At 43.0% G+C, this 14,350-nt stretch overlaps 1 protein-coding gene across 1 annotated transcript in view; it reads right to left on the minus strand.

Annotated features, from left to right (window-relative positions):
• The window catches only part of LOC141096339 (complement factor H-related protein 5-like), a 158,138-nt gene that overhangs the window by 11,351 nt on the left and 132,437 nt on the right, over positions 1 to 14,350 (minus strand). Inside the window, exon 12 of the mRNA XM_073582876.1 lies at positions 6,250 to 6,490. Within this exon, the coding sequence (XP_073438977.1) occupies positions 6,252 to 6,490 (239 nt within the window). The 3' untranslated portion in view covers positions 6,250 to 6,251. The remainder of the gene's footprint in view (positions 1 to 6,249; positions 6,491 to 14,350) is intronic.

Below are 14,350 nucleotides of genomic sequence, written 5' to 3' on the forward strand. Positions count from 1 at the left end.
TTGATATAGCAGCGGTTACTTGTCTGACCATTGGACGTGCAGCAACTGACACTGATCATATATGCCCGATCTCTCCTATAATAGGTGAGTTTATTTCTTTTATTATTTCAGTATTAACCTGGATAAGACCCTATTGCGCTTTTCTGTTCCTATAGTGTATTATATGGAAGAGAATCAGGAGAGAGCAATGTCCTTAATGCTTAGTGACTGGAGCCTAGAGAATAGGAAATGGTGGTCAACAGTGTTGAAAGCTGCAGAAAGGTCGAGAAGAATGAGCAGAGAGTGGTCACCATTACATTTTGCTGTCAGAAGGTCGTTGGTCACTTTGATGAGTGTAGTTTCTGTCAAATGTAGGGGGCGGAAGCCAGACTGTGAAGGGTCTATGAGGGAGTGAGTGGAGAAGAAACTGGTAAGGAGGGAGTAGACCAGGCACTCCAAGGGTTTAGAGATGAAGGGGAGATTGGAGACTGGTCTGTAGTTGTTTGTGCAGGATGGGTCGAGAGCGTGTTTCATTAATAATGGAGTAATGATAGAGGGTTTGAAGGAGGAGGGGAAAATGCCCGAGGAGAGGGAGAGATTGAAGATTGTAATTAGGCGAGTTATGACGACTGGAGAGAGAGACTAGAGGAGATGTGAGGGAATGGGGTCAGTGGTGCATGTAGTCAGATGAGAAGAAGAGAGGAGACTGGATACTTCTTCTTCTGTGATAGAATCAAATGTGGAGAGTGAGCCAGGGGAAATGCAGGGAGGGATGGGAGTCACAGCACCTGGTGGCTGGGAGTGGATATCCAGATGGATATTATCTATTTTCTCTATAAAGTGGGAGGCCAGGTCATCAACACAAATGTCTGTGATAGGGGCTTGTGCTTTCGGCCTGAGGAGGGAGTGAAAGATGTCTAAAAGTTTCTTGGGGTTGCTGGACAGTGAGGAGATCAGGGTGGTGAAGTAGGTCTGTTTGGTGAGATGAAGGGCATAATTGTAGGTTCTTAACATAAATTTGAAGTGGATGAAGTCTTGCGGTGTGCGAGTTTTCCTCCTTAAGCGTTCAGCACACCTAGAACATTGCTGGAGAAATCAAGTTTGCGATATGAGCCAGGGCTGTTTTACTCTGTGCTTGGAGGTTCTGTGAGAGAGGGAAGCTACTTGGTCAAGAGTGCTTCTGAAAATGTCGTTGTAGTGATGTACAGCCAGATCAGGCTGGAAAAAGAGGAGACTGGGGACAGTGATGAGTGTAGGGAGTCTGAAAGTGTATGAGGGTAAATGGCTTGTAGATTTCTGAATGTGTGGTAGGTAGGAGTGTGTCAGGGTGGGCGAGGATTTGAAGTAGAGTGAAGTAGAGAATGTTGTGGTCAGAGAGGGCAAGCGGTGAGTTATCTAGGTAGGAGATTGAACAAAGCCGGAAAAAGACCAGGTCAAGGGTGTTACCATCTTTGTGTGTTTCAGAGGTTGAGAGCTGTGAATGGACAAGAAGTGGTTAGTGATAGAAGCTGGGATGCAGATGTGGAAATGGGGCTGTTAATGGGGATGTTGAAGTCTCTCAGGATAAGGGTTAGGAGTTCTGAGGACATGAAGCGTGTCAGCCAGGCAGAGAAATAGTCAAGAAATTGGGTGGGTGAGCCTGGGGGTCGATATATGACCGCTATTCTGAAAGAGAGGGGACGGAAGAGCTTGATGGTGTGGACCTCAAAAGAAGGGAATGAGAGTGGGATGACGTGGAAAGTGCATTGTGGGGACAGGTGAATGCCAACTCCACCACAATAGGTAAATATGTGCAAAAATTAGAAGTGACTCTGCAACAGCAAAGTAGTAGGACATGTTTCTTAAATATTGGGTGTCACCTGCTCCAGGGAGGAGCCAATTATATAACTGGTGGCTATCAACCAACTGCTAATTCCCATGGCTGGAATAGTGAAGGACATATTTGTTAAATATTACACAGAAAAATGCTTGATTTTGCATATCTAAAGAAAATAAATAATAAAATCTATATCCATTCAAATGTGGACATAACCTTTAATATTACTCCTGACTGGAAGGACTGAAAAATATGGGTTAAGTGCAAAACATTAAAAACAATCTCAATACTATTACTACTACATAAAATTTTAAAGTATTCACAAGATATAAATACTTATGTCCCCCCAAAAATTGAGAAAATAATTCAAGGAGTGATACCTTTATTAGCTAAGCAGAGAAATTATATTTGCAAGCTTTCAAGGCTCAGAAGGCCCCTTCATCAAGCATATACTGAGAAGAGATGGCAACATTTATATAGGAATTATACATGGACATGAGAGATGCTTGAAAAATAGGCCAAGGAAATCAAATTAAGGTTTTTGTGCATGTAGATGAGGTGGAAGTGTTCTGTTAGACATCTGAAGATCCTCTTGTAGAGGTGTGAACAGGAAGTGTTCTGTCAGACATCTGGAGACCTTCTTGTGGAGGTGTGAACTGTGTCCATGTAATGAGTCATGAATCCAGGTGTCAAATTCAGTCCTATTGCTAGAGATTGGAACGTATGTATAAATTTGAACTCCCATATTTTTCTTTCTCTGTCATTATTGAAATGACCTTTCAAAATTAGGACTTTTAGATCTGCCACTGTGTCCAGGTCTAAAGAAGTGTATTCCTACAGGTGTGTCCAGCTCATTTTTTATCGTATGTCTATGCAGATTCATCCTTGTTTGAAGTTTTTGTTTAGTTTCTCTTGCACCTTGTACATTGTATCATGTACACGACATTGGAGGATGTACATGAAAAATAGTCCATGATCTTATAGTCCTGATTTGTGCTGGGTATGGGGACTTTATCTGTTGGTGAAATGTGGGTGCAGGTCTTGCATTCCTTACTGTTACAGGGGACTATGCCTGTCTCTGATGGTGATGCGAGGGCACTTCTGACAAGGATATTCCTTAGGTTGGGAGGCTGTTTGTAGGAGAGCAGTGGCAGTTCTGGGAATGTACATGTATAATAAAAAACTTAATTTGATTTCCTTGGCCTATCTTTCAAGCATCTCTCATGTCCTTGTATAATTCCTATGTAAATGTTGCCATCTCTTCTCAGTATCTGCCTGATGAAAGGGCATTATGAGCCTTGAAAGCTTGCAAACATAATTTCTCTGGTTAGCCAATAAAGGTATCACACCTTGAATACTTTTCTCAACTTTTTTTAGACATACCGTATATACTCGAGTATAAGTCGATCCGAGTATAAGTCGACCCCCTAATTTTGCCACAAAAAACTGGGAGAACTTATTGACTCGAGTATAAGTCTAGGGTGGGAAATGCTCCATAGATTATTCCCCCATATGGTGTCCCCAGAAGAAGCTCCATAGATTATTCCCCCATATGCTGCCCCCATAAGAAGCTCCTTAGATTATGCCCCCCATATGCTGCCCCCATAAGAAGCTCCTTAGATTATGCCCCCCATATGCTGCCCCCATAAGAAGCTCCATAGATGATTCCCCCATATGCTGCCCCCATGCTGCTGCTGCATGTAAAAATAAAAAAAATGACATACTCACCTCTCCGTCGCTGGGTGTCAGATTCTCACCTGTCCTGCGTCCATGGCTGCTCCCCGCTATCTGCCACGTCATCAGTCAGTGACGTTCAAACTGCAGGGGGCGCGGCGCGCACTAATCACGTCACTGCGCCCACTGCTGTCTGAAGTCACTGACCGATGACAGACACAGACAGCAGCAAGCAGCCATGGACGCAGGACAGGTGAGTATCGCTATACTTACCCGACCTGACGCTGTGTCTTGAGCCCCCAGCTTCTCCGCGCTCTCTCTTCCTGCCTTCAGCGGTCATGTGGTACCGCTCATTAAAACTCATGAATATGCACATATTCATGAGTTTTAATGAGCGGCACCACGTGACCGCTGAAGGCAGGAAGAGAGAGCACGGGGAGAAGCTGGGGGCTCAAGACACAGTGTCAGGACGGGTAAGTATGACCGGACACCCCCGCTCCCCCTCCGACCCCCCGGTGTATATGACTCGAATATAAGATGAGAGGGGGACTTTCAGCCCAATTTTTTGGGCTGAAAATCTCGACTTTTATTCGAGTATATACGGTAAGTATTTATATCTATTTTTCTGGCTAACACGGTACCACAATATTATTTTGTATTGTGCATCGAAAGTATTCTCAATACACTTTCGTAGGTAGCATTCTCCGTGCATCAGCCAAACCTAGATTTATAGGTCAGATTACGTCATATCTTATCTTCTCTTGCTGACAACTTTATCTTTCAAAAGGTAGAAAAGAAAAAAAAAAGAGAATCTGCAGTCTTGGACCTAATTCTTAACAACAGGGAGGACATGGTTGAGGAAGTAAAGGTGGCTGGGAATTTAGGAAGCAGCGATCATGCTATCCTCGAATTCAGGATTACAAGAGGAGGAAGACCACCAAGGACTCAGACTTTCAGGTTGGACTTTAGAAAGACAGATTTTAATGGACTGAGAAAAAGGGTAGGAATGGTCCAATGGCTGGATGTTCTAAAGGACAGAAATGTCCAAGAAGGATGGGAAATTTTGTTAAATGAAATTCTCGCCGCACATTCGATAACAATCCTGAAAAAAAGGAAGAATTGGAAGCATTTAAAGAGATCAGGATGGATGATCATAGAACTTAATCACTTGTTATAAAATAAAAAAGAAATGTATATTAAATGGAAAGAGGGGGACATATCTAAAGAAGAATATAATGTTGTTTGCAGGGAATTCTCTTTAGAAGAGCTAAAGCCAGTAATGAAGTAAGGCTTGCAAGGGAGACCAAAAGCAGCAAAAAAGGATTTTGGGGGTATGTCAAAAACAAAAGAATAGTCAAAGATGCTATAGGATTTTTACAGGATGAAAAGGGTGAAGTGGTCAAAAATGATGTAGAGAAGGCTGAACTTTTAAATTCCTATTTTGCATCTGTGTTCTCTAAGAAAGCAAATGCAAAATCAACCGAGCTTCACGGTGCCATAGAAGAAATAAAAGAATCCACACTATCCATAAACAGAAAGATGGTAAGTAGAGTTGAGCGACTTTGGTCAGATCGGGTTTCATGAAACAAAATTTGTTTCAGATGAAACTGGTCCGACCAGGGCAAAAAAAGTCGGAGTTTTGTCCGAAACCTGACCCCAATGCAAGTCAATGGGAAATAAAAGTCGGCATTGAGCGGATGACATTCATCCACTCAATGCCGACTTTTATTCCCCATATGCATATGAAGACTTCCGGGTCATAGATGCAGGGAAAAATACCGGCGCATGCGCAGTAGCGATTATATGCTTTTCCCACAGTTGGGCAAAGCATACTGCGCAAGCGGCTTTATGAATGCGCAGGCGTGAATAAACAACGCCATCTGTTAGATTCACGGAAGAAATTACGTCAAGCAAGCCAAGGTGGGGGGAGAAGAAGCCACGCCCATCTGACCAGACCATGGCGATTTCCATAAATCTGAAAAGTGATAACAAAGGTGTGGGGACAGGGGGGAAAATATGACTACAATACTTAGGTAACACACAATTGAATGATATCATTATATGATATCTCAAAAAAGGCGTGACAGATTCCCTTTAAACTGTTATTATTGTGATTACCGCCATTTTTTGTGTGCAATGATACCCTGTAATGGAACAACTGACTGTTTTACTTCCCAGAGGAACATGCAAGATGTTTAAGTCTCCTTATACTGGCGTTCCAGACCTGGCATGTCACTCTCTACAAGTAGAAACCTTACCCCTTAGATCCCAGTCTTATCCTCTCACCTAGTCAAATCAGTTCTCATACTTTGCACTGACGAGGTGCTGTACTCAAACACTGTCTACAAATTGAAATTCTGATTTGGCTTTTATCCTAAGTCATATTTCAAGGCTCATTAAAGGTTCCGTAATGACTTGTAGGATTGCAACTTCCAATAGGTGGCACTAGAGTCCAAGTCCTCCTTCATCTCTGAAGAGACAATTTGTATGTTTATAATTAAAACATTCACTTCTATGTAAGGAAAATAAATAGCTTAGTTGGTTACTTAGTTGGTTGCCTTAATCTGTGTGCTGCATCCTATTACCTGTTCACATGAATCCCAAGGTATAACATTTTGTTTATAGTGGGTGTGGTTGAAATAACTGAATTTTATAAGTAGAATAGATGTCCACATACTGTTCACTAAATTACACATGTAATGCTAATCTCATAGAGTAGAAGAATTAAAACTAAATTCTTGTAACTGAATTTTGTTATATTGTAATAAGATTAAACTTACACTTAAATGCATCTAGGATATGAAAGTTTTCCTTTGTTGCACATGCTGATTAACTCCAGCTTGTTATATATCGTATAACCAGGGAGACATGCAAACTTAATTATTTGATTGTGCTTAAGATAACATTTCTTAGCAAAGTTCTCATTCTCGTCACTTCTGATGCAATGATTGCTATTCCCATTTTTCCAGATTAATGTAATATGATTTTCATGCATGTGTGTCTCGCTTGTAGTACATGGCTCTAAAAGGCAGAAAGAAAATATCAGTTACAAAAATAAATATATTCGCATTCTCTGTAACAATATGATAGTTAGTCTTTGTAAAATAAGTTTTATAATTCTCTGTATCATTTCCTCACAGTTGCTTCATATTTTTTTTCAAATGGATAATAATCTGCTCTTGTCATGGTGATAGCCATCGCTGCTTGGACCGTAATAAGACACTGATAACTATCCAGCACATCTAACCAGACAAAGGCCTGTATCAGACCGCATTCCACATCAAAGTGGGATTTACAGTAACTGCTTGTCATAAAAATTCTGCAATATATATTGCACAACTTGGCACTTGACTGCACTGTGTATAACAGGATCCTGAGATGAATCACTTTCACTAGAAACTTGCCCAATGGCTCCAAAAGGTGACTCAATCACAATAAGAAAGCGCTATCTGTTGGGCAATTATTGTCTCACTGCATGTCCCAAAAGGAATAAAGCACTTCAGTACTCCTCTATTCGTCTTCAGGATTTCTACAGAACCCTATTTTTCACGCAAATTTACAAGACCTGAAATATAGTAATCTATATCTGATCTGATATATCCACCCAAATGAGTAGCAAAAAAGGCTAATCAATCCCTCTGCATGAGGTTGTATTATTTTTTGCTGGGTACATATAAATTACTATTTTATTTGCATATATTACTATATAATGGTAGCTCGTCAGTCCCTCTTTTGGCTCTTTAGGATTAGAAACTTGTTCATCTGTCTAGCTACAGTATCTATCATCTATCTATCTATTCCTCTATCAATCCCATATCTATCCATCTATGCATTTATCTATCTCATATTTATCTATCTATATAAATAAATAGAAAAGACAGACAGCAGCACAAACTTGAGCAGATATTGGGTGCAATACTTCCTGAGTAATGCGGTTGTCCAACGTAAAATATAAATGGAAAAAAAATCAGGCAGCACTCCAGTTCAAGGAAAAGTGCTTGACAAAGACCATGCTGTGAGGTTGAAACGCTGCACCACTTGGTGCTGGATTAAAACCCACAATTTTTCCTTGAACTGGAGTGCTGCCTGATTTTTTTCCCATATCTATCTATCTATCTATCTATCTATCTATCTATCTATCTATCAAAACAGACTCAGCACCAGAGAAATATGGGTGCAGTGCTTAGCCTCCTCGGCAGGAACCAAACCATCCAATAAAAAGAAAAAACTGGAGGCAGAACTCCAAAAAAATTATGGCAAAGACAGAGAGTGGTTTATTAGCCCATAGTGGAAACATTTCAGTTCTAGAGTGTGAACTGTTCTCAAACAGTGATAGAGAGAAAATGCCATATATTTAAAAGCAAAGTGACTGAAAGAATATAATAATGTAAACATGCATGCAAAATAAAAGTGCAAAATTGATATACAGTTATACAAATATACATCAGAGGATGACCATGAGCATATACAGTGTAAGAGGTTGTTTATTAATACCAACAATAACATCACATAGTGTTTATAAACACTCAAATAACACTTCCTAGATCTAAATGAATGAAATATTCTCATTGAATACTTTGTTTTGTACAAAGTTGAATGTGCTGTCAACATAATCACATAAAAATCATCAATGGAAATCAAATTGTTGAACCAATGGAGGCCTGGATTTGGAGAGACCCCCAAAATGAAAGTGGAAACAAGTCAAAATGATGCTCAGTATTGTGTGTCTCCTCCACGTGCCTTTATGACCTCCCTACAAAACCTGGGCATGCTCCTGATGAGGTTGCGGTCTGGCATTGTCCTGCATTAGGAGGAACCCAGGGCCAACCATGCCAGCATATGGTCTCACAAGGGGTCTAACGTTCACACTCACCACATGTGACAGACGTGACAGAGTCTGGAGACGCCGTGAAGATCGATCTGCTGCCTGCAACATCCTTAAAGGGAATCTGTCACCCTTTTTAGCCCCTATTAGCTGCCGGCATAGACATTGGGGGCTTATCTACAGCATTCTGTAGATAAAAGTATTCAATGAGAATATTGCATTCATTTAGATCTAGGATGTGTTATTTGAGTGTTCCCTTTATTTTTTGAGCAGAGTATATATATATGTATATATATATATATATATATATATATTAGGTATTTATTATACACTCACTGGCCACTTTATTAGGTACACCTGTCCAACTGTGTGTTAAGACTTAATTTCTAATCAGCCAATCACATGGCGGCAACTCAGTGCATTTAGGCATGTAGACATGGTCAAGACAATCTCCTGCAGTTCAAACCGAGCATCAGTATGGGGAAGAAAGGTGATTTGAGTGCCTTTGAACGTGGCAAGATTGTTGGTGCCAGAAGGGCTGGTCTGAGTATTTCAGAAACTGCTGATCTACTGGGATTTTCACGCACAACCATCTCTAGGGTTTAGAGAGAATGGTCCGAAAAAGAAAAAAAATCCAGTGAGCGGCAGTTCTGTGGCCGGAAATGCCTTGTTGATGCCAGAGGTCAGAGGAGAATGGGCATACTGGTTCGAGCTGATAGAAAGGCAACAGTGACTCAAATTGCCACCCGTTACAACCAAGGTAGGCAGAAGAGCATCTCTGAATGCACAGTGCGTCGAACTTTGAGGCAGATGGGCTACAGCAGCAGAAGACCACACTGGGTACCACTCCTCTCAGCTAAGAACAGGCATCTGATGGCTACTTTCAGCAGGATAATGCGCCATGTCATAAAGCTCGAATCATCTCAGATTGGTTTCTTGAACATGACAATGAGTTCACTGTACTCAAATGGCCTCCTCAGTCACCAGATCTCAATCCAATAGAGCATCTTTGGGATGTGGTGGAACGGGAGATTCGCATCAGGGATGTGCAGCCGACAAATCTGCGCCAACTGTGTGATGCCATCATGTCAATATGGTCCAAAATCTCTGAGGAATGCTTCCAGCACCTTGTTGAATCTCTGCCATGAAGAATTGAGGCAGTTCTGAAGGCAAAAGGGGGTCCAACCCGTTACTAGCATGGTGTACCTAATAAAGTGGCCAGTGAGTGTATATATATTAGATATTATACGGTGCTTTGCGTGTGGAGTGAGTGTGGCTATGTGGAGTGGGCGTGGCTTGAAACACACAAACATATACTCATATATATATAATCTCTCTATATAAAACTGAATGTATGTATGTATGTATGTATGTATGTATGTATGTGTGTGTGTATCACCAACCAATCACGAAGCATCTTTCATTTCACCAGAGCTGTTCAAAAGAAGCTGAACTGTGATTGGTTGCTATGAGCAACAGTTTTCCTTGCAACCAATCACTGAGCATCTCTCATTTCACCAGAGCTGGTTAAAAGAAGCTGAGCTGTGATTGGTTGCTATGAGCAAGTTGTCCCACTTGACAACACCTCAGCAGACACTGACATGATGGGAGAAATCTAGCATCCCCGGGAACATAAGCTCCCAGCCATTGTCTGCCCCCGAGAAAGGAGCACAGAGCACATGACAGAAATGAATCCCCCCCTCCCATGCCCATATACACAGGCACATCTTCCCTCTTAAAGGGATGTCCAGTATGGAAATCAGGGCAAATCCATCCAGCACTTTGGTTTTGACCCCAGGCCTCTCTTAAAGGGATCCCCGATATGGAAGTTAGGACCGTTCCACTCAGATCTGTGGTTCTGTCCCCAGGGTCTCTTAAAGGGATCATTTGTATGCATGTTAGGGCAAATCCACTCAGCGTTTAGGTACTGACCCCAGGACATTCTTAAAGGGATCTCCGGTATGGAAGGCAGGACAAATCCACCAAATGCTTTGGTTCTGACCCCATGCCTCTCTTAAAGGGATCTCCGGTATGGAAGTCAGGGCAATTGCCTTCAAATGCCCCAGGCTCTCTTAAAGAGATCTCCTGTACGGAAGTTAGGGCAAATCCCTCAGCACTCTGATTCTGACCTCAGGGTTCTATTAAAGGGATCATTGGTATGCAAGTCAGGGCAAATTCATCCAGCGCTCTGGTTCTGATCCCAGGCTTTTTTAAAGGGATTCCCGGTATGGAAGTTAGGGCAAATCAACTCAGAGCTCTGGTTCTAACCCAAGGCCCATCTTAAAAGGATCCCCGTATGGAAGTGAGGGCAAATCCACTCTGCACTTTGGTACTGACCTCATGCCTCTCTTAAAGGGATCCCCGGTATGGAAGTCAGGGCAATTGCCTTCAAATGCTCTGGTACTGAGCCCAGGCTCTCTTAAAGGGATCTCCTGTACGGAAGTTAGGGCAAATCCCTCAGCGCTCTGATTCTGACCCCAAGGTTCTATTAAAGGAATCCCCGTTATGGAAGTAAGGGCAAATCCACTCAGCGCTCTGGTTCTGACACCAGGCCTCTCTTAAAGGGATCCCCGGTATGGAAGTTAGGACCGTTCCACTCGGCACTCTGATTCTGACCCCAGGCTGAAGGGATGTTGCGGATATTAGGGGGAGTAGTCCGGTGGCTCTGGCTGACGGGATGATGCTGGATATTAGGGGTAGTAGTCCGGTGGTTCTGGCTGACGGGATGATGTGGGATATTAGAGGTAGTAGTCTGGTGGCTCTTGGTGACTGGATGATGTGGGATATTATAGTGAATGTGGCTATGTGGAGTAGGTGGGGCTATACACTCAGCTTTATATATAATCATTATAATTTGTTATAATTAACCGTAGTTAGTTACTATGCCCAGGCAGCGCCGGGCTCTTCAGCTAGTATGCATATATATGTATATATATAAATATATATATATATATATATATATATATATATATATACATACACACACACACACACATATATATATATATACACACACACACACACACACAGGTGTTTAACCCATAAGTTAACTGGGTAAGCAAAAAAAGGAAAATCCTCCAGATTGAGGCACCTCCCACAAAAATGCTTTGATTCAAATATCGTATTTATAAGAAATGATGCCAATCAAAAATAAAGCTAAAAATAAAGCTCTCGTACAGCTCCATTTTTACAAAGTTCTGAATTTTATTTAACCAATAACACATAGCAAAAATATAAATTATAGCAAACGATATAACTTTGGAATCACTGTAACTACTATGACGTTAAGATAATCACAATTCCAAATAATTTTTATCACATAACGTGCATCATAAAAACAAAACCCTATTAAACGATGGCAAAATTATGTGTTTTTGATTTTGTTTTCACCCTTTCACATCAATTGAATTTTTTGCCCATTTCAGTGCACAGTAAAGTGAATGGTGTCATTCAAAACTACAACTCAACACATAAAAAACATGTTCATGGAAATAAAAGTTATGGCTCTTGGGGGGGAAAAGAGAATGGAGGAAATAACAAAGATGTAAAATATGGCTCTGATTGTTCTTAAAGGGTTAAATATTCAGAGTTCAGAATAGACTATCTGTGGGAAAGATAATTTTATCCATTGATAGCAACAGTGTTGCATATCCTGTATATTATCAAGTATATATGGGAATAATAAACATTGTTTCAATTCCTGTAGACTTATTAAGTGTGTTTGGCCATATTTGCCTGTATTATTCTGACATTGTTTGGTCCTGGTATGTGTTTATCATTTCCCATCTTTGGTATTTATGTTTTTTTTTGCTATTCAATGTGTTACATTTAATTTCAAACAAACAGAACTCCTCTTAAGGATATAGTTGGCATATTCTGTTTATTTTGTATTTCTCTTCAGCATTGCCTCGTCTTGACAGATTTGTACCAATATAATTACACATTTGTCCAAGTGTCAAGATCCTAGCAATGCATCGCTAAAGTTATACGTACATGGTTCCTGCTATTATAGAGATATATGGGCACATTTCCTACAGCCTTCCATATGGCTGCTTGCTTATGTCTCAAGCAGGGGCTGTTTGGAATCCTGTAGTAGAAACTACTCTCTGGGCGTACAACCACTTGTGGGGAGGAGGTCCCCCATACAGTGATTGGGCTAGAACCAGGGGGACCGCCATCAGGGTTGTTGAAGAAACCACATCAGGGGGATTACAAAGGGAGACATGCGACTGAAGTTGTCAGGGCAACAGGGGGCGGGGCGAGGGTAAAAGGAGCAGGGGACGCGCTGAGGTGGCAGTTGGCAGAGAGCCTGACAGGAGAGAGGAAGCCGTGCGGCAGAGAGAGGACTGTGGCAACTGACGGTGTGGAAAAGAGAGACAGGCAGGAGATTGAAAAAGGGAAATTTGAGACTTACCGAAGGTTGACGCGTAAGAGACTCTCCCCGGGAGTTTCCCCCCCGCAAAGATTCAGATAAAGTGACGGCCGCTGATTCCCTCCGTGGTGTGACAGGACCGGGATCTCAGGCGACCGCTGCGACGACACAGCAATCCGGTACAGTGGCCAGGACACTGCCCCCCTGTCTTCTCCCACAGCCGCAGCCCCGTCATCACCGACCTCAGGGGACGTCACCTCGCTATAGGCGGCCGCAGAGCCCGTCCCGGTTACTGAGGGGACACTGAGCAGAATTTGTTAACGTTTATGTCTTTTTTGAAACTGCGTCATGACCTGGCTGGGGAACGAGCGCCTCTAAACGGACGCCTGGGAGATTGACCCCCTGAACAGTTTCTTCAGGGCCCGTTGTGCCCCACCGACCCCACTTCTTCAGGGCCTGTTGTGCCCCACCGTGCCAGCTTCTTCAGGGCCCGTTGTGCCCCACCGACCCCATTTCTTCAGGGCCTGTTGTGCCCCACCGTGCCAGCTTCTTCAGGGCCCGTTGTGCCCCACCGACCCCATTTCTTCAGGGCCCATTACGCCCCACCGCCCAGTTTCTTCAGGGCCTGTTGTGCCCCATCGTTCCGGTTTCTTCAGGGCCTGTTGTGCCCCATCGTTCCGGTTACTACAGGGCCCGTTGCGCCCCACCGTCCAGTTTCTTAAGGGCCTGCTGCGCCCCATCGTTCTGGTCTCTTCGGGGCTGGACAAGCACAAGTCCTTCCGGGAAGTCGTGGATTACAAGGCAGCCACATCTGCAACCCCTGAGTGGTCGTGAACTCGAGCGACGCCCGGAAGGCTAAGTGTATTATAGAGAAAATAAGGACCCTTTTTGTTTTTTTTTAATGTTGTTTTACGAGTCCCTGCGAGGACAAATAAGTGTTTCCCCTTTTTTCTGATTTAAGCAGTTTTAGCCCTTGCGGCTTTAAAACTTATAAAAGTTTATTTCACCCGACATTCAGTCTCGTGTCTCGTCACTGCATCCTGTGAGCCTGCTCGAACCCTACACTTGGCGTAGTCGGCAGGATGCAGTCTCCGAGCGCGGACAGTGGTAGCCCCGAACATGGGGGAGCTGTAAGCTCTGTAAATAATGAGGGTCCCCGTACCAGCATCTCATTGGGGGCCATGTTGAACAACCTGCCTAGATTCTCTGGCTCAAATACTATGCTATGGAGCTGGACAGAGCGGATGAGGGGGCTTTTTCGGATGCACCCAATGACCCCTGACCTGGAAGCTGAAGTGGCACTCATGGCCCTAGACGGGGAGGTGCGGAGGTCAGTGATGTTGAAACCCCCGGGGCACCGCAACACTTTTGAAAAGGTGTTGCAGATAGTGGAACAGACCCACGGGGATCCCACTAATGTGGGAGAGTTAAGGACCCGACTGTTTAGCCGGATGCAGGCAGAGGGGGAGACGATTACTCAGTATATGAATGTACTCCAAGAGTTGCATACGGCTATTGAAAGAAAAGATGGGGTAGGGGTAGGACCTGTTGACATAACCCTACGTGACCTACTGGTGACTGGACTGCGAGATCCACTGATAAAGCAGGCTTTAAGGGAACGGATCAGAATGAATCCCCAAATCGACTTTTCAGAAGTGGGAAGTCAGGCACGGGTTCAGGAGCA

This window comes from Dendrobates tinctorius, unplaced genomic scaffold (genome assembly GCF_039654945.1).
Source record: "Dendrobates tinctorius isolate UK_male_01 unplaced genomic scaffold, ASM3965494v1 ptg000074l, whole genome shotgun sequence".
Lineage (NCBI taxonomy): Eukaryota > Metazoa > Chordata > Amphibia > Anura > Dendrobatidae > Dendrobates > Dendrobates tinctorius.